This window comes from Pundamilia nyererei, unplaced genomic scaffold (genome assembly GCF_000239375.1).
Source record: "Pundamilia nyererei isolate P.nyererei 1_Seehausen unplaced genomic scaffold, PunNye1.0 scaffold00051, whole genome shotgun sequence".
In the NCBI taxonomy this organism is placed as follows: Eukaryota; Metazoa; Chordata; class Actinopteri; order Cichliformes; family Cichlidae; genus Pundamilia; species Pundamilia nyererei.
The window spans coordinates 2,826,883-2,848,517 of record NW_005187452.1 but is presented as its reverse complement, the minus strand read 5'-3'; the positions used below and the strand labels follow the sequence as shown (position 1 = coordinate 2,848,517).

Genomic DNA, 21,635 nt, shown 5'->3' with positions numbered 1-21,635 from the left:
CTTGTCCACATTAAATGCAATGCCCTCGTCCTTTCAGCCAGGGCTTTTGCTGTCTTGTCCGCAGCCAACAGGGCCTCTTGTTACAAGTCAGACCCACTGTTAACAGAAATGTTTTCGCAGCTACACAGTTTCAGATTTGTGCCAGATAGAAAAACACGAGGTATTTGCTTTAAAAGCTGATTTAGTGAGAAAATATCAGGGAAAAAAGGACTCCAGGTTTTAAAACAGTGCCAGGAGCAGCTGTGTCACTGCAATTGACTTTGCCTCCTCAAATTTTAGTGCTGGACAAATTTAGCATAGGCTTCATTTTATAGTCCAGACTCAATATAGAGTCAGGTTTAGTGCTGACTCAGAAATACCAACTTGTCCTGACACAGACACTTAAAGAGACCTTGTTTGTTCGCCAGAAGTTACCCCTCTTGTTATTCACTTAGAGTGGTTTCACATTCTGCAGCTCCAACATCACACATGGATGCAACAGACATGATGAATCTGATGTTCTACATTATCAGCAGACTGTTAAATTCTGCTTTCTGTAAATATGATATCTCAACATAAAAGTCTTACAGTATGCTGGTAATAAACTTCTGGTAGAGTCCTTATATAGCATGATACTGAACCTCAGTGCATTTTAACTACACACTAAAACGAGTTCTTGACACATGTTAAACACTGCGTGGTCAAAGTTGAACGTGATATGTTTAAATTAGAAATTATTATTATTATTATTAATAGTCAAGAAGTACACGTACGATCTTATTCTCACCTAATTTGGTTAAAGATATTTTAATTTATGACGCCTTTGATTCAATGTGTGTTCCAGATAAATATTATTATTATTGGCAGAGGGTTTTGCCAGAGTAGAAGTGCAATCTTGACAGCCAGTAATGATCTACGTGTGATCAGAGTTCTCAGATATATTCAGAGATAAACCATCAACAAGCTATATGACAAATTGGAGTAACTTCAGTACTTCAGTTTCTTTTCACAATAATCTTGTACTTTACAATTGAAATAGAGCAAACTTTAGCCCACAAAAAATATTTTTTTGTTTCATAATGCAAATGTTTCTATTGTTACTGAACCTTCCCTTTAAACAGTCAGAGAATAGAGATCCAGTGCATTTTACAAAATGTTTTACAGTAGTTTCTTTCAATTTTGTCCTCACTAAAAGCCCAAATGGACCGTTTCTGAGGACAGACTTTGGTGTCAGTTGTCTCCAGGAAGCTGCACTTTCAGCATACCAGCGAAAAAGATGTTTCGAATGTGAGGTTTTAGCAGTTGAGGTTAATTCTAAGTATTAAAAGTTTCTTTTTATTTACAAGAATATTGGAAATTATATGCAATTTTAGAAGTCAGAAGCCCTGCATGGTGTAACAATCACTCATGCACTCTGGATATAGCTGCACGCTCCCATGAATTGTGGAGTTTTATTATATCTATCACTCTATATATACACATCTCTCTATATATATAGTCTATATAAAGTCTGCATTTCAGTTACATATTGGCTCTTTGGTTTTGCAACTATACAGAAACTTGCAGATCTGACTGCGTGCACATTACAAGTAAAACAACCACACACATTTTTATTACATTGAAATGCTTTATTTTCAGTGAATACAAAAAATAGTTTTTATCGAGGCCAGATAAATATCTTTTATATTGTATGTTATCATTTACTTTTATTGTAGCGAATTCCTAATTTTATTTCTGTCAAGGGAGGGGGGCGAAAATCAAAACAAAACATACAGAACACTTCAAATAGTCCACAGCATTGAAAATGAATCACAACATCTTAATGGTGACAGATATATCGAAATGTTCTTATCACATGTTTCGTTCATAGTTTTAAAAGCACAAGGAAAGAAAGCCCACCCATAAGATTTCAGTGACTTCATAACACACAATAAAGCAGTCGACAGGCTCACGTGTCCAGTCTGTCGTCATTTAGAAGCACTGTGGTACATGCCCATGGAATGTGTTCATCCGTGTAATATACATATTCAGTATCTACGGCATACTGATAATACATTTTAAAGGACGACACTTTTTTTTTTTTTTGACTGGCAGACAGTTCCTCCATCATCCCTAAAAGGCCTTGCATGTGGCAGAGAGGAAAATAAAGGGGGTGCAGTTGCTTTCAGCACTTAGAGGAACAGTACGCTAGCGAGTGGGAAATCAAATGTTAACAATCCACAGACATGAACCTACATTTAAAAGAAAAAGAACCAAAGAAAATAGCGTGTCCACTACCTTCTATTGACCACTGAGGTGAAACTGTCACATAAGCAGACCAAACAGTGTATGGGCTACGGACTAAGGCACTAATAAAAACACTACAGACTTGACTGATAAAGCAGTGAACCCACCCCTCGCTTCTCACGCTCACACACAAAAAAATCCACAATGGCAGAAAATGTCTCTGAATTCAGTTCCAATGCTTCAAAACAAACAAACTTAAAGGTGATGGTCTCACGTGGAGGTCTGAAACTATCTGCATCCGAAGCACAAAGCCATGCATTTTCACAGCAGGACCTATTCTCACAATCTACTGTAATATTGAAACAGAGTCCATATAGTAAGACATGTGAACAAAACACATTACAAACAAAAGGTTGTTCTATTGCAGCGAATAGCAAGTTCAGTAACGGAGCACCCAGAACAGGAGAAGGATTAGTGTTGCAGGCTCTTCACTTTCAGGCCATTCATGTTAAAGATTTATTCGTGTATTTATTTATTTATTCATTCATCTTTTAGATTCTGAATTTTGTTGTTTCCCGAATTTAGAAATGTGGAGATAAATAACATCAGTCCCTGGCAGTGATGAATTTTGCTGGAAAAAAATGAAAAAAAAAAATACTAACATATAAGGACCAAAGTAAATCTGTTGGGACTAATCATCAGGAAAAAGTGCATGCATAGAAGTGGCACTCTGCATGGCATTCGGCTAATTCAACTGATCCCTGGCATCTTTCCAGTTATTCCAAACATGCATTACGTAGTAGTCGGCCTGCAGGGTTACGCAAACTTTTCCATTCTGCACGAAAAGTATAGGCAGAGCTCTGGATTATTACTTTAAGTTTACATGGCAGAAGGGAAGCTAATACTGCCCCCTAAAGCACCATCCATCTTATTGCATCATGATCATATTCTGTTTATACTGTATATAGGTCCCATTACCTGAAATGACAAATAATTGGGGAAAAAAAAAAAGACTTTTGAAGGTCTTTGAAGATATTCGATATCTTGCCAAGAAGCCACCCAGGACTCTGCTAGTGGTAGCAAATAAATGAGACCGTTTGCAACCCTGAAAGAGACCCCTCTCTGCTAAAAATACTCAGGAGTAATAAATATCCATTTTATGGTAACATGCCCTGCGTAGGAAAGCATTTACATGGTAACATAATGTAAAACATTCTATTTGAGTCTTAGAGGCTGCACATGAGGTCCTAAAGTCAAGGGTTGTGACAAACGTAGAATTTCCTGCAAGTTGCATTAAAGAAGTTTTGCACGTGGAGCAAACAAAGAGTATAAAAATGAGAAGAAAGGAAACAAAGACGCTTATATACTGTAACTCTCTACACGAAGAGAGGATTGCCAAAAAAACAAAAAAAACAAACCCCAAAACACTTTCATTGTTGAAATGGCCCAAGAAACATCCATATGCAAAATCTGGCCTTCCTTCATATTAGGTTTTATGGCCACTGAATTAAAGTCAAGTCATGCCACAGTGATTTACACGATTCAGACAGACATTAAGGTGCCAGATTGGGGTATACAGGCAAACATTCATACAATATCAGAGTACCAAGCAGAAATGTTTTTGCTTTCAGGGTGTCGTTGCAGTTAAATGGCTATGTGACGTGAACAGCAATACAATCAGTTCTTCATTTTAAAGTTTATGCACAAGAGCTGCAAATTGTTAAACATTACAAAAATGGCGCTTAAGAACAAACGTGAGAGCACATGTGCTGTTTGAACTAAGCATGTCACATTCTGGTTTAGATCACATCAGTTTGAAGTAGTTATACGTTAGGACATGAAGGAGTTCTTCAGGCGATCACCACAATCTTTTTGTTGTTTTCACAAAGTAGTCAGTATCACGCAGTAGTTTTTAATACGTGCTAGAAGATGACCTTACATGTTGTCAGTGGTGTTCAATGCAGACCTGGGTTTGTTAATCAGTCACAACTTATCTGGGTTCACTGGAGGACGGCGTACCGGTCCAGGTGTGCCATTAGCAGGATACAAATATGCACACAAAAACAGATGTGCTCTTCACACTGGTGCAAGCGTACGTAGCAGCAAAGGTGAGGCTGAATAACTAGTTGCTGTCCTCTCGCAGTTCGCTGGGCAGGAACTTGTACTGCTGCTGCCTTATTTGGGCTAGTTTCTTTCTGGCTTCTTCCAGCTCTCTCTCCTTTCTCAGCATCTCTTCCTGGGCGGCAATGATCTACACAGACAGTGAGGAAACTTTTATGTCAGAGCATATATCATTTTAACCTTTTTTAATACACACACGACCCAAAACCTGCAAAATATGTAATTGTCGCAATGTAATCGCAATTTTTAGAACATTTACTACCTCAGTGTCTTTATGCCTTATGTTTCTGTGTGTTTATTGGTTGTATGGTCTAACTTAAGATGTGTGTGAATGCACTTGTGTACAAAAACTGGTGATTTGAATTCCATGTATTGACTGAAGAAGACAAAAATCTTTTCTGAGAACACTGACAACCATCAGGAGACGTGAAATAATTAACAAGTAGAGGGCATTTCAATAGCTTGTCAGCATTTTTCAGCAGCATCAAATCAATAATTGCCCAGCAGTGCTGAAGAATGAGAAACTGAAATTATTTGTAAAGCTGGTGACTAGAGATGTGTGAACCAGTGGATGTGAAGGACAAATTTCACTAACAATAAAACTGCTAAACACACCAGAATGAACAGATTTATTTTTTTAATGCAACAGAAACTGGTTTTAAAATTAAATGCTGCTTAAAAGCATTACCTGCGCAATTCCACCCACAAACTTCGTCTTCACCACCACGTTGTCTTCATCGGATTTTTCAAATGCTGCCTTCTGAGCTGCCCGCACCAAATTGTCGGATGCTTTCTTCACTGCATTTCCAGCGATCTAAAGGGCAAATACATCATTTACAGAACAGAACAACAACATAAAAACAAAAATATACAAGTACTAGCAGCTCAAGATGAGAAAACTACAGTGTTTGACTAAAAGAAATCAGTTCCTTTTAACTGGTGCAAAGATGAGCATAAACATTTTCTAATTAAATGCACACCTGTAAAGTAACAAGCTATTGAAGATGATCGCTAATCCTCTTCATATCAACGCTTTTAAATTAACCTGCTGTGTTTACCTGCAGTCTCCTCATGGCCTCAGAGTCTTGGTCAGCCTTCACCTTACAGGCCACCAGCAGCTGAGCAGTAGAGGCTGCCACCTGTTTGGCTGAAGAGATGAGTTTCTCCTCACTGGCGTGACCCTGCACCGAGGCATTAGCTGCCTCACACAGGTTGCTAGTTGCTGCTGCTACCATACGTGCCTGTTCATGAAAAAATAAGTTAATTTATTTAAAGTTAATTTCTGGCAGATGTGATTGTAACCTGTGTAAAACAACACTTTTCACTCCAGCACTTACAGCAGAGATCAGCCCCTGGGACCACTGTCCATCATCCACAGCATTTGCAGGGACAGAGCCCACTTTCCCCTGAGCCACCAGCTCTCTCTGGGCAGCTGAGGCTGATTTAACCAAAGCACTGGTGGCTGCAGCAATGGATTTAGCTGCCTCTAGGATCTGCTCCTCAAAGTTCAGGGTCTCGTCTGCTTGCTGAGGGAGAAGAGAACCATTCAAATGATTAAGTCTTTCGCCAGGGTGAAATTTAAAGAAATATCCAAGTTGATTAATCCTCTACTCAAACTAAAGTACTTATCACTGGAAACAGATGAACTTTGGATTCATTACTCTGTTGAATAACATTTTGTATGCACATTTTTAGACAGGACTTGATTGATCATCAGTGACCAAGGCTGGGACACTTGGTAAGAGAAACAAAATGATGATTCATCCAGATACAGAGCTTCTTCTCAAACTGCAAGAGCTGATAAGGAGCTACATACAACAACATCAAGCAAGACTCTATAGAAAGCATCCTATTATACTCATCTGCTTTTTCTTTTTCTTTTAAACACATACGCACACACACTTTTCACACAAACACATTCACACCACATGTCTGTAGACAGAGCGGGACACTGTAGGAATATGTTTGATATATAGTTGGGACTGAATAACAACCTAATATATCAAACATATCAGACAGAGCCCTGCAGAGAAGGCCTCCGGTGGTGGGGGCAGGCAGGGAGGGAATAGGGAGGGCGGGGGGTTAACTGGGAGCTAGAAGACACAGACTGGGACAGGCTTAAGCTAGAACTACAATGAACTAACACAGGTGGCTGGATCGGTGGCAGGGTGGGTGGTGGAGGAGTGGGATGAACAGGAGGGAGGGCACAGTAAACATGATGGTGTTTGAATGGATCTGAATGAAGACAATATTATGTATAGTATCATGAATTTTAGTGAGTTTGTCAATATAACAAGTGTCAGCTACAGAGATCACATTAATACTTCCATGAACATGAATATGCAATTATATATATATACATATATATGCAATTATATATATATATATACACACATATGCGCACAGTACTGTGTAAGACTCTTGAGCCGTCCCTCATTTCTTCATAACTTGCACGAAAATAGAAAATGGGTGGAAACGGGTTATTGAATTATGTAATTTAGTTTGGACAGTTCTAATGAGGTTATGACTGCCTTTATTCTTCAGCACAGCCGGAACTCTCTTAGGTAAGCTTTTCTGTAATTTCTTTAAATTCTCTTCAAGAAAAGTTCTTCAGTCTCTTCTTTGGATGTTGGCTGCCTTTTGTTTTCTGTCCAGATGAGACAACACTGTTCCAAAAATGTTGAGCTCCGGGCTCTGGGGAGGCCAGTCCATGACGCAGTTTCCCATTGTGTGGTTTCTGTCCAAGTATGGTTTCACTGCATTGGCATCGTTTCGGGAATCATTGTCATGCTTTATTCCTGGTATTGCATGATGGATCACAATTCTGCATTCATAATTCCATGAGTTTTGACAAGGTGGCTTACTGTTGTGAATTTCTCTCCTGACCTCTGTACATACATAGTTTGGCATACCTCAGCCGTTCGTCCTGGTTTCCCTTCCTTAAGAAGGGCTTCTTGACAGCTACCCTTCCACTGAGACCATTTCTGCTGAGGCTTCAGTGATCAGTAGATCAATCAACTGAAGGTCCAGATGCATCTCTCAGGTTTTGTGTCAGGTATTTTCTGGATTGCTCTTCATTACTTAAGACATTACTTTCAGATACTCTCCATCTGCTGTAGACAATTTTTAGGACAATTCTTCTGTCCTCCTCTTGTCCAGTTTCCTCAATTTAAAACAGTGCCAGTGTTTTGGGAAACACGTTTCTGTAAAAATGCTATTTTATACCTGTCAAAATTTGTCTTTGGCATTTTTGTAGATTCAACTAAAGAAATGGGGACAAATGGAAAATTGGAGGCCTCATCTCTTTAAAATTGGAAGCATCCTGTCTCAGAGTGATGCAGAAAAACTTCTCTGAGCCTCGTTCTGCCAGAGGTTTCTTCCTGTTAAAAGGGAGTTTTTCCTTTCCACTGTTGCCAAGTGGTTGCTCAAATTGGGTTGTTTGGGTTAATAAAGTGCCTCAAGATACAACTAGAAATTGGTTCGTGTCTGTTATGTGTAGACACAATTCAGATTCATCATTTGACTTCGACTCATTTTTTATGCTTGCATAATTCATAGGTCAATGTTAAGCAGCTTAAAAAAGTCCTCTGAAAATTGTCAGGTTTCAAGACTGGCCAGAAAATAAACAAAGAAAAACTTTGAAAACCTGGAGAACTATAGCTCAAGATCAGTTAAGAAAAATATAAGCCAGGCTGCTTCTCTGAAGCAAAATTTAAAGAAATAAGGGATGGCTCAAGATTTTTGCACAGTTCTGAATACAACAGCTTGACAGACAGGACAAGCGATAGAGCACCCTTTCAGTAATGCAACAAAACAAAATGTGCTATTTTGTTACCGTAAAATTGATCCTTGTACAACTTCCAATAATAACACTGAAACTTGGATATAAACCACACAAAAAGATGTTTACAGGCATGCACAGAGCACTGTTTAGGATATACTTGAACGTATTCCTACAAAGCTCATTTATGTAATGTACAGAGCTGTAAACACTCTGCAGTCCAAAGATCAAACTAAGAAGTTTTATCTAAAAGTCAACAAATCACTTGGCAGTTACAAGGATGAGCTGTAATCTGAAAAGGTGAAATATTTAGCGCTCCGATCAAAGTGCACTCTACTCTAAATCACTAGTTTTTACATTAAATAAACTAACACATGTCCACATTACAGCACTGGTTGGCTTGTTGTTAGGTGCTTGCTGGGCAACATCATAATATCAGGTGTTTTACAGTGAGATTATCAACCACATCCAATAACATTTCAGATGCCTCCTGTGACTCTTTGCAGAGGACCTGACCTTTTATTGGTCACCATTAAATTGTTACCATATAAAAAGCATTTAAGCAAGCTGTAACAGTAAAATCACACACACAGTCAATAATAATGCTATGATAAACAAAGTGATTACAATAGGTCCTTCACACACTAGTGCTCGGGCCATAATAACACTCTAGAGGTTATCATTTTTAGGCAATGTGTGTATATTTTTACTTTTAACAGTTACATTGTTATGTTGGTACTTTTTAATAAAACAATTTTAATTTGGTTACCTGATAAAATTTGCACCAAAGTACTCCAGCTCACTAATCTATAATCTATATTATAGAAAAGTTAGATTATCATTTTCTTTTTAGACTTAACATTCACTAAAATTGTAAAGATTTAACTAATGTGGGCAGCAGGGGATCCTGAGGGGTTTGGTTACAGGTCTTTTGTAATGTTTTTGCGGTTTATTCCCCTTTTTGCGTCTCGGAAACAACTCTCTCTTTATCTTCAAAATAATATTTAATGATTTTAAAGTATTTTAGCTGCTCATCACATCATCTTTAAAATTCCATATAAACATCACCTATAGCCATTAGTAAATGGATTGTTTAGGAAAGATTTTCCATTCATTCTTTAAATTTTCAAGTCAGGACATTTTCTTGTAACAGAGTATTTCCATCCACACATCATCTATCATGATGAAAGACTTTTATGAGCTTCATGATGAATATTTCTTCTTTATTTCCAGAGACTGCTGACAGAAACAATATCTTAGAAAGCTTTAAACTGTAAATAAAATGGAAAAAGGCCTTTTGACAGGTTGTCTTTCTCTTTAACTTTATGTTGACACGATTATCTCCTTCACCTCTGTCCTCATTTATTCACCATACAGTCACCCACCTTTGGCTTGGCTCTGGGTTTGAGTTGCTCGAGCTTCTTAGCTGCCGCTTCGATGGACGCCGCTGCTCCGAGCAGCTCCGTCTCTGCGATCACTGTTGGATCCTCGGGATCCACCCACTCTGAACCTGTGGCAGGCAAGCACACCCATATTCATGAATAAGATTTGAATTTGCAAACAGGATTTTATTAATGCTTCACAAAGCAGTGTTTTGACCGAACATGCTTCACGCTGTGATCCAAAGAAAACAAGTACACCGTGACCACACACAGGAAAGTGTGCCATGTATCTTCACATCCCATGCATAGCTGACAACAAACCATCATTCACTGCGATGGAGACAGAGTAATGGAACATAAAAGAAAGCATGATGGATAGAGCAGATGGATGTAACTGAGAAGCCTGAGAGCAGCTGGATTTGATGAGATTAAATAAAATCGATGTTAGCGCTGAGGAGAGAAATTATTTAAGAGCTCACAACTGGCACAGTACAGAAAACGGCCCTAACTTACCTCCATCTGTAGCAAGAGAAGGAGGACAGGAATATTACCAAATGTTTGAGTAAATAAATATTTTTTTCTGTTACATGAGCTTTTTAAAAATACATTCTACTATTAATAGCAATATAATATTTGTTGGGATCTTTATTAGAAAGTAAATAAAAGCTTTACTCATATGTATTTGGGTTTATTGCATGACATCTCAAAAGGACTCCTTGTGTAACATGTGGTGATGTGTGACTGCGTGCATTACCTTTCATGGCCTCAGCAGTCTGGATGAGCTCTGTTACTGCTCCGGCTACTCGCTTGGAACAAGCTGCCAGATGCTGCTTCTGCTCTGCAGTAGGCTTCTGCAGGACCTACAAACACATGGGTGCAACAGTGTAAACTTAAAAGAAACTTTTCCTTATTATTTTTTATATATAGATACATAAATAGTGTTGCAATGGTGGATGCTTATATTAAAGATGCTTAAAGTATCAAATAATGAGATTAGCGTTTGTACAAGTCTTTTATTTTTACAGACTTGCTGGTGCAGTATTCAACCTACCAGCAGTACATGTTCCAGTAGGTCAATGTAAGCAGTTGTACACTCTGCTCCGAACATCAGTGCTCTGTTCTTCACCTCCTCACTGACCTCGGGATGGTAGGCTGCTTGCTGAAAGACACAAACACACACTTATAAATTTGTGTGGGGATGACATTTGTGGGTCAGAATTCTAATTTCAGTTTTTGGTTTGCATTTGTAGTGGCAAAAACGATTGATGCTGATGATGCTGGGCTCAGCCTTAAAGATGGAATACCCTGCTTAGCCTTTGCTACCACAACCAAATTCAGATAAGTGGGAAATAATGGGTAGATGGACACATTTTCTTTTCTTTTTTTTGCAACATTTTGGAAGTACCACAATAAATCAAATGTAGACATGCATGACTTGTTTGTGGCAATAGAGCACCTTGCAGGTAGTGAGCATGTCTGACATGGCTTTGCGGCTGACGTTGGCAGTATGGATGATGTCCTCCTGTCGGCCAGAGTTCCCTGCAGCCACCGCTTTAGCAGTTGCCATGGTGATTCCTTTAGTCATGCGAATGAACTCCTCAGGTGTGGTTGTCTTGTTGGGAGCATCCCTGGATTGAAACACCTGTGGACATTTCAGATCACAAACTTAATTCAGGGAATATTAAAATCAATAACTCCTAACTGTGGAAAAAAAAAAACTAAAGATGTTTACTTTGTCACTCACACGACATTTTCAATAATTACAAAAATATTACTCATCACACTTGCAAACTGATCAGTCCCCTTTCTGAAATGTGTGATGCCACCATACTGCTAACTAACGTTCACAAGCTTAGCCTCTCGACTCGTCCTTACCGACATTTCCTGTTTAATGCACTCGATTGTAGCCTCAAGCGCTCTGGTACCGCGAGTAGCTTCGTCTTCCACAGCTTTGACCGTCTTCAGCAGGGATGTCACATTTGTCACCATCACCTGGAGGAAACAGAGAACACCGTGTTCAGCCACATCCAAGCTCTGAATTAGAAATAGAGGAAGGACAACAGAACAAACCGCAATGACTGACATTATGGAATATTTAAAACAACAGTCTTATTACTATGATAATATTACCAACGAGGAGGTTCAGTATTTGGTTGTGTTTTTGTAATAAATGTATATGTAGTTGTAATTTATTTAAAAAAAAAAAAAAACAACGTCTAGGACTGTTTATTTTATAAGTAACTGAGCATATAAACACATCCCCAATCAAGATATCTCACTACACTGGTGGACACAGCCCTGACGATCGTCATATATGGGTGACACACTTTTTAAAATATATATATTTCCTTGGCTCATCGAGTCTTCATTTATAGTTTGAACTAATTTAATTCAGATGACATTTCTATAGCTCCGTAATTTCACACTTATGTTGGAACAATGAGAGGACATAAAAACAGAACACATCCAGTTAAAATCAGCTGTAATGCACCATACTGAAAGATAGGGGGCACACAAGCCCCATAAAGGAAAGACTGATTTGTCAGAGTTAACCCCCACCACCACCCCACCTCCGGTCCTAAAATTGTATGTGAGGCATGTTGTGATCTTCAGAGAGACTTCATGACACTCTGTGGTGTTGCTGACTGAGAACTGACATTTTTTTTCCCAGGCTTTACAGGTTGAGGTGATAATGAGCAGTCGACAGTGTCATCGGTGAGTTATGAGCCGTGACTCTGAAAATTTACAGCGCATGTGTGCCGGAGCAAAGCACTAAGCATAATCATCTTGGTTAGAAGTATTAGACGCTTCCTGCTATCCCGAACAGCCTGACAATTTCCATTACCAAGTCTCCAGTTTAACTATTGTGGGTGATTTTACTGATTAATGACTCGGCCTGAGTAAGGGGAGGATGTCTGCGCATACAGGATGTAGGACGGTGGAATTATTGTCATCAATTTAAACTGATGTCAGTTTCAGTTTTCCATTAGTATAATCAGAAAATATGAACATAAGAGAAACCAACAAAAATCAAATAGATCTGATTGTTTTTGTTGAGTAAAATAAAGAAAATTCCAATATCCAGATTTCTATATTCGAGCCCACTGGAGGATGTTAAATTAGATGACAGTGTCAGCACTTGCAGACTGATCTCCTCACCTTCGCAGCGCTCTTTAGTTGGTACATAGATGGATCATCGGCTGCCTTGCCAGCGGCACACTTGGTGGCACTAATGAGCTCACCCAATGCCTTGGCCACATCTTTGACAGCATTTATCAGCACCACCTAGAGAAAGGACAGAAAGACACTGACTAATCACTGCGCAGTCCAGGAAAGCAGAAACACTGAAAGGTTATTGCCAGTTGCAGTTCATAATTCCATAATTCCTCCTATTAAACAGGCACACTGGACAAAGGACAAACAGAAATGAGAGGATTACAAACACAATAATGGTCAACCTGTGTCTCAGGGTCATCAGAGCCAATGCTGGCAGCACCCAATTTGACCACATCTGTGAGCTGGGTAATGGTCTTGGCAGAAGACTGAGCAGCCTGTGCCAACTTCTCCTGACCGGAAGCTGCGCCGGACACCAGCATCTTTGTGTCCTCAACCAGAGCTTTAGCCGTCTTCAAAATGTTTTCCCTGAAACAGAAAAGGAAAGATTAAACAAGGGGGAAAAAGACATAAAAAATCAACTGTGTGAGAACTGCTGTGAAAAGGACACACATATTGCTGCACATCTCTTTTAATATTAAAGGCATTTCTTCATGAAAGCTTGTGCAAACATTAGGAGGATTGCTAAGGTTATATAACAAGTCATGTCAGTTATTCTTTTCCTAAAATTGACAAAAGAGATTATAGCAGCTGCAGAGTTTCTTCTATTATTCTGAGGTAGCTGTGTGAGCTATGCTCGGAGATTAAGTGATTCTGTTTTCTTTCATCGTGTCCCGAGACTGCTTATCTACACTTCAAAGATTCTTCAGTGAGATACAGTGAAACGTCACAAACAACCATCTGTAAGGAACTATAATGATAATTAAGTAATGGAACACGTCTATTCTCTACTTGTTTTGCTGTATTTTTCTTCACGCACTAGTATTTAACGGCGGAAGTGCTGCCTTAGAGCAGACAAGTGTGAGAGCAGGACAATAAGAGAAGTGTCACGCTGTGCATTTTTCAAAGCCTTAGGATAATTTATTGTTTCTATCAGCAGAGATTTCCTCCCCGTTCAGCAGCTAATATGTCACTCTGTCAGTCTGGGATGAAAGATAACAACAGGGTGGATTTTAGACTCCTGTTGGGTCTTGTAGAAATGTCTTGCACCACTGGGGGCGTTTCAAGCACTAACCTGTGGTCGGCAAAGGACTCTTCGTTCTCTGCGTTGAGTGTGCCGGCGGACGCAAACATTATTGTGGTATCCAGATCAGCAATGATCCCAGACACAGCAGTGGCTGCTGTAATGCAAGCCTGAGTGCCCTTATTGCCTGCCTGGAGGGCTGAAAGCACCAAAGACACCTGGGGACGTGAGCAGACCATTAACCACACAGGTGAGGATGCTCAGATGAAGGCTTTTTTCGTCCATCTAGGATAGGTTGGTAAATTTTATGATGCACATTAATAAGGACAAACAAGTTTGGCAGTTTGCAGCAAAGTAGTGTTACTTTTGGCTCAGTTTGAGTAAAGTATATTTTTACTGGTCAAAACAGAGAAGAGCAAGAGGGGAAAAAAATGTCAGTACGTTGCAATGTGCTAAGTCACTGAAATAAGTATGTGTGATGTTTTTGAAGTATTTCCTTCTTATGTGTAAGTGGTATTAAAAACACTGGCATGCTTGAATTATTAGAAATAACAGCTGTGAAAAGCTCAGACAAGAGAAAACTTGATAAGAAAAGTATGATGTGTATATTACATATATATTATACATGCTTTGGAACCCTATAATTAAACCACACACAGATAAAACCCACCAGAGCCGAATCACTTCATGTGAACTACATCGCTAAAAACAATTTTACTCTAACATTCAATGAAAGAACAACACAGAGTTCAGAGCGGAACATACTCAGCCAAGCAGAAATATCTGCAGCCTAAAGATGAAGCAAACAAACAATCGACAACAATTAGCCCGATGGGTTTGGGTTAATGGATGGGGGAACTAAGATAACCTGTTTTGCTTCAGTAGTGGGCAGAACTATTGTAACAAAACCGGAACAAATTTTTAAAAAAAGCACAGTGTGTTTTTAATTAAATAAGGCGGTCCCATTTTATTGACAGAACAATACCTTCTCTGTGACTGCACGGGCACAATCAATGAGCTCCCGCTTAGTAAAACTGTCAGACGGGGTGATCTGCAGAGCTCCGGCCTTTTGGACCAGAAAGATGCAGCCGTGACCAAGGTCCTGCACTCGGGTTTTGATCTGGAAACCAATCTACAAACACAAACCAAAGCAAGAACATAAAGGAGGTTTTTTTTTAATTATTATTAAAATAATAGTTTTTAAAAAAAGTATGTATGTATGAAAAAATGCCACATTTATGTTCCTGGACTAGAGAAGCTTTGCATGATTATACAGGTCATGGTTCAGCCCCTCAGTTTATGTATTGTTTGAAACAAGCTTTTTTTGCTCCATTCCCCTGCCCTTCAAGCCAACTTTCATCTGACTGGCTGCCCTTTGTAAATAAGAATTGAGCAGGTGGATGGAGCTTCTGTGTTCACAATGCACACAGCCAAGAAAAAAAACAACATAACAGAGTGTTTAGAGAAGCCTGAAACTAGAGTTTTGATGAAAATTCACCTACAGTAAATATATTTATATATGAATAACAGAAAATAAGGAAGAGCACATTAGGTTCTCTTTAAATCCACAGCAGCCTAAAGGTCACAAAAAGAAAATTCCCATATTGAAGGAGCAGAGCTCTTTTGTAAGTAAAAACTGTTTTCAGAGTCCTCCTCACCTCCTCTGGTTCAGCTGTGTGAGCAGCCAGTCGTCCCTGAACAGCGAGCTGGCTGTAGTCCACAGTCACCTGTGATGCCAGGGCTCCCAGCTCATCTGGACAAGTCACTGATTTGGTCATCTGATAAATGGAGGGAAAAAGAAATTCGGCACTAAAAAAAACCCAGATTAACTTTTCTTCAACAAACTATCAAAAATCATTAACTCATAGTAAAATCAAGGCTATGATCACAAGGTGATCAAATGAGAGGACGAAAGTAGAGATGGGACAAATGGAACATTAAAATAAACGAGGAACAGCAGGTGGATAAATAATTTTAATCAGATCTTTGGATTCTCCCAGGTAGATAAAATCATTAAGTCTGTCTCACTTACTAACTACGCTATGAAATGCTGTGAAGTCAAAATCAATTTTTCTTTTATAAATGAGCTTCGATTTAACCGACTAGTCATCTCACAAAGATGGAGAATTAGGACCACACGACAGGACAATTTCTACTAACCGCAGATGGCTGATAAACTACAACATCAAACTGTGGATTATCAGAAAAAAAGCTTGATTTCAGAATTGACATGTAAATCAAAGTATTTCGTTTATAATCAACAATAACCCAGTCGTAGGTCACAGGTGTACTTCAGGAACAAAAATCTTAAGAGTTATTTTGAGACCTTACCATTTCCTGAGCAGTGACAGCAATGGCTTTAGAGTATTTCACCATACTGGTCTGGTAATCCACAAATGAGCCCTCAGGTTCGGGTGGTGTACCTTCATCCAGCTAAGGAAAAACACACACATCAACACACAGTTAAATTGCCACTGCATTTTTTCATTTTAGGCACGATCGGTTTGTCCTTCGCGAAAGGAACAAACATCTTCAAACGTGAAGGAAATCAATTTTTCAGCTCTTTAACTTGTAATGGCACGTTACATCTAATCTACCCTTCAATTATACCAATTTTGTCAGGTGTGCAGGCATCAGCAAACCGACATTAATGCAGCTTTCTATTCAGGGAAACCCTCTGTATGAATGATAAACACTCATTATGAATTATGCACTCTGTAATTACAGCTTTAAAACCGCATCAACCCCAAAAACATTTGATCATCAGCTTGCAGTTCAAACATTATACGTTTCTAGCATTTCTGCCAAATTAGACTACTTGTAATATCACGGAAAAGGCAGAGAAGACAAAAGAGATTCCAGAAAAACATGCTGGTACTGCAAGATAGCATAATACTGCAAGTGCATGATGTTTGCACCTCCTGCTGATAGAAATAATACGTTAAAATCTGCAGCCTCGACTAGGTGACTCAAAGTTAATCAGAAAAGCTGTTTAAATCGCCGCTGCTAAAAACCACAATGGAGGGTGACCATTACGCCAATGGGATTATTGGGGAGGATTATCCCCATTTAATCAACTGCACTGACTGACACACAGACAAAACACGCACCTGCATGCTCAACATGTACTAAAAATGAACCATTTTCATAAATTATTCATGACATGCCACACAAAGTTGATGCAAAGATGCTGTTCCCTCTGGTGAAGCCACACTCCTGAGACGCTTCTTCACCTTTGCAATGCTCCTCACTCAGCACGGTAAGGAGAAATATAATTAGCTGATGCTAGCTGCTGCCTGTACTCGAGATAAAAGGCTTTTTCTTGGTTTTCAAGCCAATAGTTTCACTGTTAATTGGAAAGATAGGTCAAATTATCTGACTCCGAGTAAGAATGGCTGCGTTCACAGTCAATGTTCCTTTGCTTCAGTTGTTCGTGATTTGTATTAATATGTTAATCAGTGACTTTTAAATGACGCCTGGGAAACATTATGGTTGTAATCAAGATGTTACACAGAGCAACGGGAAGTCATGGGTCAAATGAACACAAGAAAAGAATAAAACTTTAATTAGATGCTGATTGCTCTGTAACATTTGCTTCCATAAGACAACTTCTGTTATGGCTATTAACTTTTAATCCATTAACCACACACTCAGTTTCTTTATAGCATTCTGGCTTCCGTAGGTGGGAAATCTTTCAAAACAGGATGTTTCCCACTACGCAGGTTTAAAAATTCATACTAAAATGGACTCTAACTGTGGAATAAAATATCAAGTTGCTGCATTTTTAGTTTTTAGTCTACGTTTAATTTTCCATGCCTGTTTTGGATGTTGGGAACAGGGTGGACAGCAGGTGGTTTTGCTCATTGTAAGATAATGTTGGATGATGTATTATCTGACTAGCAGCCATGCTGTCTTGCAACACAAATGAAGACAGAATAGAGCTGTCAATCACCACATAGTTGGTGATGAGCTGAAATAGATGATGGTGAAATGCAGACAATCGCTGATGCGGACAAAGAGCTTAAAGGTGGAGGTTTGTTTGGTTTTTTAGAGCTGCAGTAATGTCTGTTATTTATGAACCAGAGAGTGCAATTCATTTAACCAAATAAAACTCTAAACATATCTTTAAATTGGTGTAGATGTTATTCTGTGGCTTCTGATCCAAATGACGACACACTGTAACCGGCTGCACTCACCTTGGCCATGGCATCTGCGATCGACTCCACCATTCCTCCCACCATTCCCACCTCACTGGCAGCTTCATTAAGTGTCACCATGATGTCATCAACCGCCTCCTTCATGAGCTGAGCTGCCTCTGCTATAGCATCATGGGTATGGGATGCCTGTGAAATGTGACATAGCACAAGCACATGTGAAATACACGCACCCCCATTTTCAGAGGTTTAAAAATGACCTTGTCAAACTAACCCATATATCAGGATATCAGGATTTATTTGCTTTTAGTAACATTTAGGTTTTTGCAATATGTATTTGGAACATTATCCATTTGCACTGAAATCGAGTCACTTCTGCAGCGTTTGGCTGAATCTGAGCAGAGAGTATAGCTCTGTACACTATAAACACTAGCAGCCATGACATACTAGTACCCATGCATGTCCATGTCATAACATCGCCTCTAGCGTGTTTCACAGATAATGTGGTATGCTTTGGATCATGAGATTTGTTGGATGTGGACTAGCATGAGGCGAGCGCCATTTGCCCATCATATTATGGCCAAATACTGCGTTTTTACCTGAGGTTATTCCTACAACTTATAGCTCTATGAATCTGAGCTTTTGTCACCCCACTTTTCCATCTGAGGAGCAGAGTAGGCTGTATTCTCTATGTCTGGTGCAGTATTTCCTACCTATATTGACGATACTCAGTGTGATGAATTGTTGGTCTGCTTAGTTAATCCATCCAGAGGTAGATCTCCGTCTAAACAGAGGCTCTCCTACCGGATTATGGAGTCCATCTCCCTGGCACATGGTACAAAGGGACTCTCTTTTTTCCTCAAAGTGTGAAAGCACATTGCACCAGAGGAATGGCATCCTCATGGGGTCTTTTTACAGGTATTCCTGTGAATGATGTTTGTGCTGCAGTTACTTGATCATCGCTGCACACTTTTGTTTGGTTCTATCATTTGGACCTGGCAGTCCCGTCAGTGGTTCATTGTGTCCTCTCGGCTGGATCTACCCCTGCAGTCGGATGATGGTGGTCTGACTCTGGTTCAGCGGCTGCTTTGTGAGATGTATATATATTTGATACTATGTGTGTACAGAGTGAATTGCCTGAAAGGGTACAAACTGTTCTGTCCTCAACTTCTGTTCCCTGAAGGAGAGGAATTAGATACACCGCCAGTTGCCCCATTGTGCAGCTGGGCTCGGTGAAGAGCGGCTATCAAACTGAGGGATGACTGTGATGATAAGGGTGTATTATATGCAGGCAGGGCCTCACATATGTCACATATCATTTGCATTAATGGCGTGAAAAGAAGTGTCTTCAACCAGGAAGTGTTATATCTCATCCTATATGTGTTATATCTTCTTCAACCCCTTCAGGGAACAGATGTTACTGACATAAGAGTTTGTTTCTTTCCTCCATTTGGTTTCATCTGTCCAAAGATTTTTCTTTTTTATTTAGAGATATACAAAATCTTGTCTCTGAGTGTAACCAGTGGTTTGCACTTTATTGTAAACCCTCTTTATTTCCATTCATTACGGTTTTTGAAGACAATTATGTGCTTACCAAGTGTTCAAGAATTGGTTAGATGCTGTGAAACTGTTTTACTTAACCATGGAAATAATTCTGTAATCAGACCTTTTTGTGCTGCCGAGCTGGTCAGTGTGCATTCATTATTTTAAATAATTTAGCAGATTATTATTTCTTCTGGGATTATTTATTTTGTTTTTCCGCCAAATGTCTGTAATTCCAAAATGGTTAATGCAGAAATTTTGTAAAACCCTGTTAATTAAAGCTGAAAGTCTCCACTTTAATCGTATTTTGATCAACTGATTAAAACTGTGGTGGCACACAGGCCCGTCTCTCCCTCGTCACGCATGTGTGATACTCTTTTGCTCCCGTTGTTTGGGAGGAGTTAAAAAGGCCTAAATGGTGACACCCTTTGCTCCACCCTTTTGACACATCATTGTGTATCATAAGTGTGCAATAAATACAGTTAATTATACTTGTTGATGCACTGGAAAACTTAATGATGGGGATCATTTTCCAATATGTGTAAAGGAAGCGAAGGAGCACTTTAAACAAGGTGCATAAAGCATAAAATGGTCGTGCCTTTGGGTTTCCTCCACCCTCTTTGGCAGCATAGAGCATTTGCAGAGCCGACTCAGCCAGCGTCTTTGTTTGGTCCAGGAAAGTCATCTGCTGCTGGTGGTCCTTCAGCTTGGACGCCACACCCACGGAGGCCTTGATCAGTGGCTCAAAGTAGCCAGCCAACTGAGTCACCTGAGGTAAAAGAAAAGTTTTTAATGAGTCCAGAGAAACAGCACGAGTCAGCGATATGTAGGCTGAAGTGCTAAGTGTCACATTCACACGTGAAGAAGCACGGTTTCAGAAAATGAGCAGCTTCTCAAATTATTTCAAAATGGTATGGTCATATAAGTGTTAAACCTTTTATACATTTCACTTACTGGGCACAATTTCAGGCCATTAAGCAGACTGGGATAAAAAGGAATATGTTGCAGTAATAATCTTCTTTACAACACGTGAAGAAATGCTGATAAGTTTGCAAAGATGGACAGTGACACAGAGCATTCTAGTGGGAGGTGAAAGTTTACTCACATAAAAGTCAAACTAACCCTGCTGCTTGAACAATGCATCAACTTTTTGTTTCAAAAATCACTATTATTTAATGATAGATAATGCTGAGATAATTATCACAGCCCACGGCTAACCTAAACGTATAGGCAACACTCCTGCCACTGAATCCTGCTGCTGACAAAGACAACTTTGTTGCTCCACAGTTGCAGTATAATAATAATTAAGGCACTGCCCTATATACCTTGTGTCCTAGTTGGGAAGCTTCGCCCCTGGCAGCAGTGGAAACGGGGTCAATTAAGTGGCCAATTTCCTGCACGGTGGACGTCAGTTGCTCTTGTAGTGCCTGAAGAGAGGAAATAAAAAGAAATTGGTTTTTGTGTTGCTTTTTATGGGAGACAGAGGTGCATTCAAAGAAGGCAGCTGGGACCTGCTAAAAAGCAGGAAACATAACAGAAGGATAACTGCCCTGAGCTACTCTGACTTTTAATATGAGAGCTTAAACTTTTTATTATTTAGCAGGTGCCAAAACTTCCCCATTAAAGCCAGTGTCAGGGTGTTAAACATAAGACTCACATTCTGCCCATACTGCTGAAGGACTACTGCAAGAAGAACTACTGCCATTCAAATGTTTTGTTACACTCAAAGACACAAAAGGAAAAGAAAGAAATAATCCCTAGTCTCTCTTGAATGGTCTGAGAGAAGGACAAGGACAGAAAACCTCATTAATACCACTAAAAATAGACTCAAAACCGACAGATTTAGCATACAAAAAAAAGTGGGAAAAGTGGAAGTGGGAAAAAAGAAAAGGCAAAAGGAGCAGATTAATATCTACGCAAGTAGCAAAAAAACAAATGAAAACACAGACAAAGTTTGTGTCTGCAAAGATTCGGAGCCATCTTCCGATGGCCGCTTACCTCCAGTGAGATGTCGTCTCTGCTGGGTAAGTTCTGGCTGACAGCGGCCAGAGAGGCCTGCTCAATGTCCCGGATACATTTGTTGATGTTATCAATTGACGAATCGCACTCCCGCTGGCCTGGGGCCTTGTCCCTGCAAACAGGAGAGGAGAAAA

The 21,635-nt window shown here is 39.6% G+C and overlaps 1 protein-coding gene across 4 annotated transcripts in view; it reads right to left on the bottom strand.

Annotated features, from left to right (window-relative positions):
* Window positions 1–1,602: 1,602 nt before the first annotated feature.
* The window catches only part of tln2a (talin 2a), a 104,349-nt gene continuing 84,316 nt past the window's right edge, over window positions 1,603–21,635 (bottom strand). For 3 of the 4 annotated variants that reach the window (XM_005733354.1, XM_005733355.1, XM_013910900.1), the window contains exons 40-59: window positions 21,481–21,613; window positions 20,808–20,909; window positions 20,081–20,251; window positions 17,983–18,129; window positions 16,118–16,219; window positions 15,445–15,564; window positions 14,772–14,918; window positions 13,838–14,004; window positions 12,948–13,131; window positions 12,649–12,774; window positions 11,365–11,481; window positions 10,946–11,131; window positions 10,541–10,648; window positions 10,244–10,349; window positions 10,003–10,008; window positions 9,493–9,617; window positions 5,664–5,852; window positions 5,385–5,567; window positions 5,015–5,140; window positions 1,603–4,456 (exon numbers count right to left, since the gene is read on the bottom strand). In XM_005733354.1, the coding sequence (XP_005733411.1) occupies window positions 4,328–4,456; window positions 5,015–5,140; window positions 5,385–5,567; window positions 5,664–5,852; window positions 9,493–9,617; window positions 10,003–10,008; window positions 10,244–10,349; window positions 10,541–10,648; window positions 10,946–11,131; window positions 11,365–11,481; window positions 12,649–12,774; window positions 12,948–13,131; window positions 13,838–14,004; window positions 14,772–14,918; window positions 15,445–15,564; window positions 16,118–16,219; window positions 17,983–18,129; window positions 20,081–20,251; window positions 20,808–20,909; window positions 21,481–21,613 (2,674 nt within the window). In that variant the 3' untranslated portion in view covers window positions 1,603–4,327. The remainder of the gene's footprint in view (window positions 4,457–5,014; window positions 5,141–5,384; window positions 5,568–5,663; window positions 5,853–9,492; window positions 9,618–10,002; window positions 10,009–10,243; window positions 10,350–10,540; window positions 10,649–10,945; window positions 11,132–11,364; window positions 11,482–12,648; window positions 12,775–12,947; window positions 13,132–13,837; window positions 14,005–14,771; window positions 14,919–15,444; window positions 15,565–16,117; window positions 16,220–17,982; window positions 18,130–20,080; window positions 20,252–20,807; window positions 20,910–21,480; window positions 21,614–21,635) is intronic. The other variant, XM_005733356.1, reaches the window with a different exon arrangement.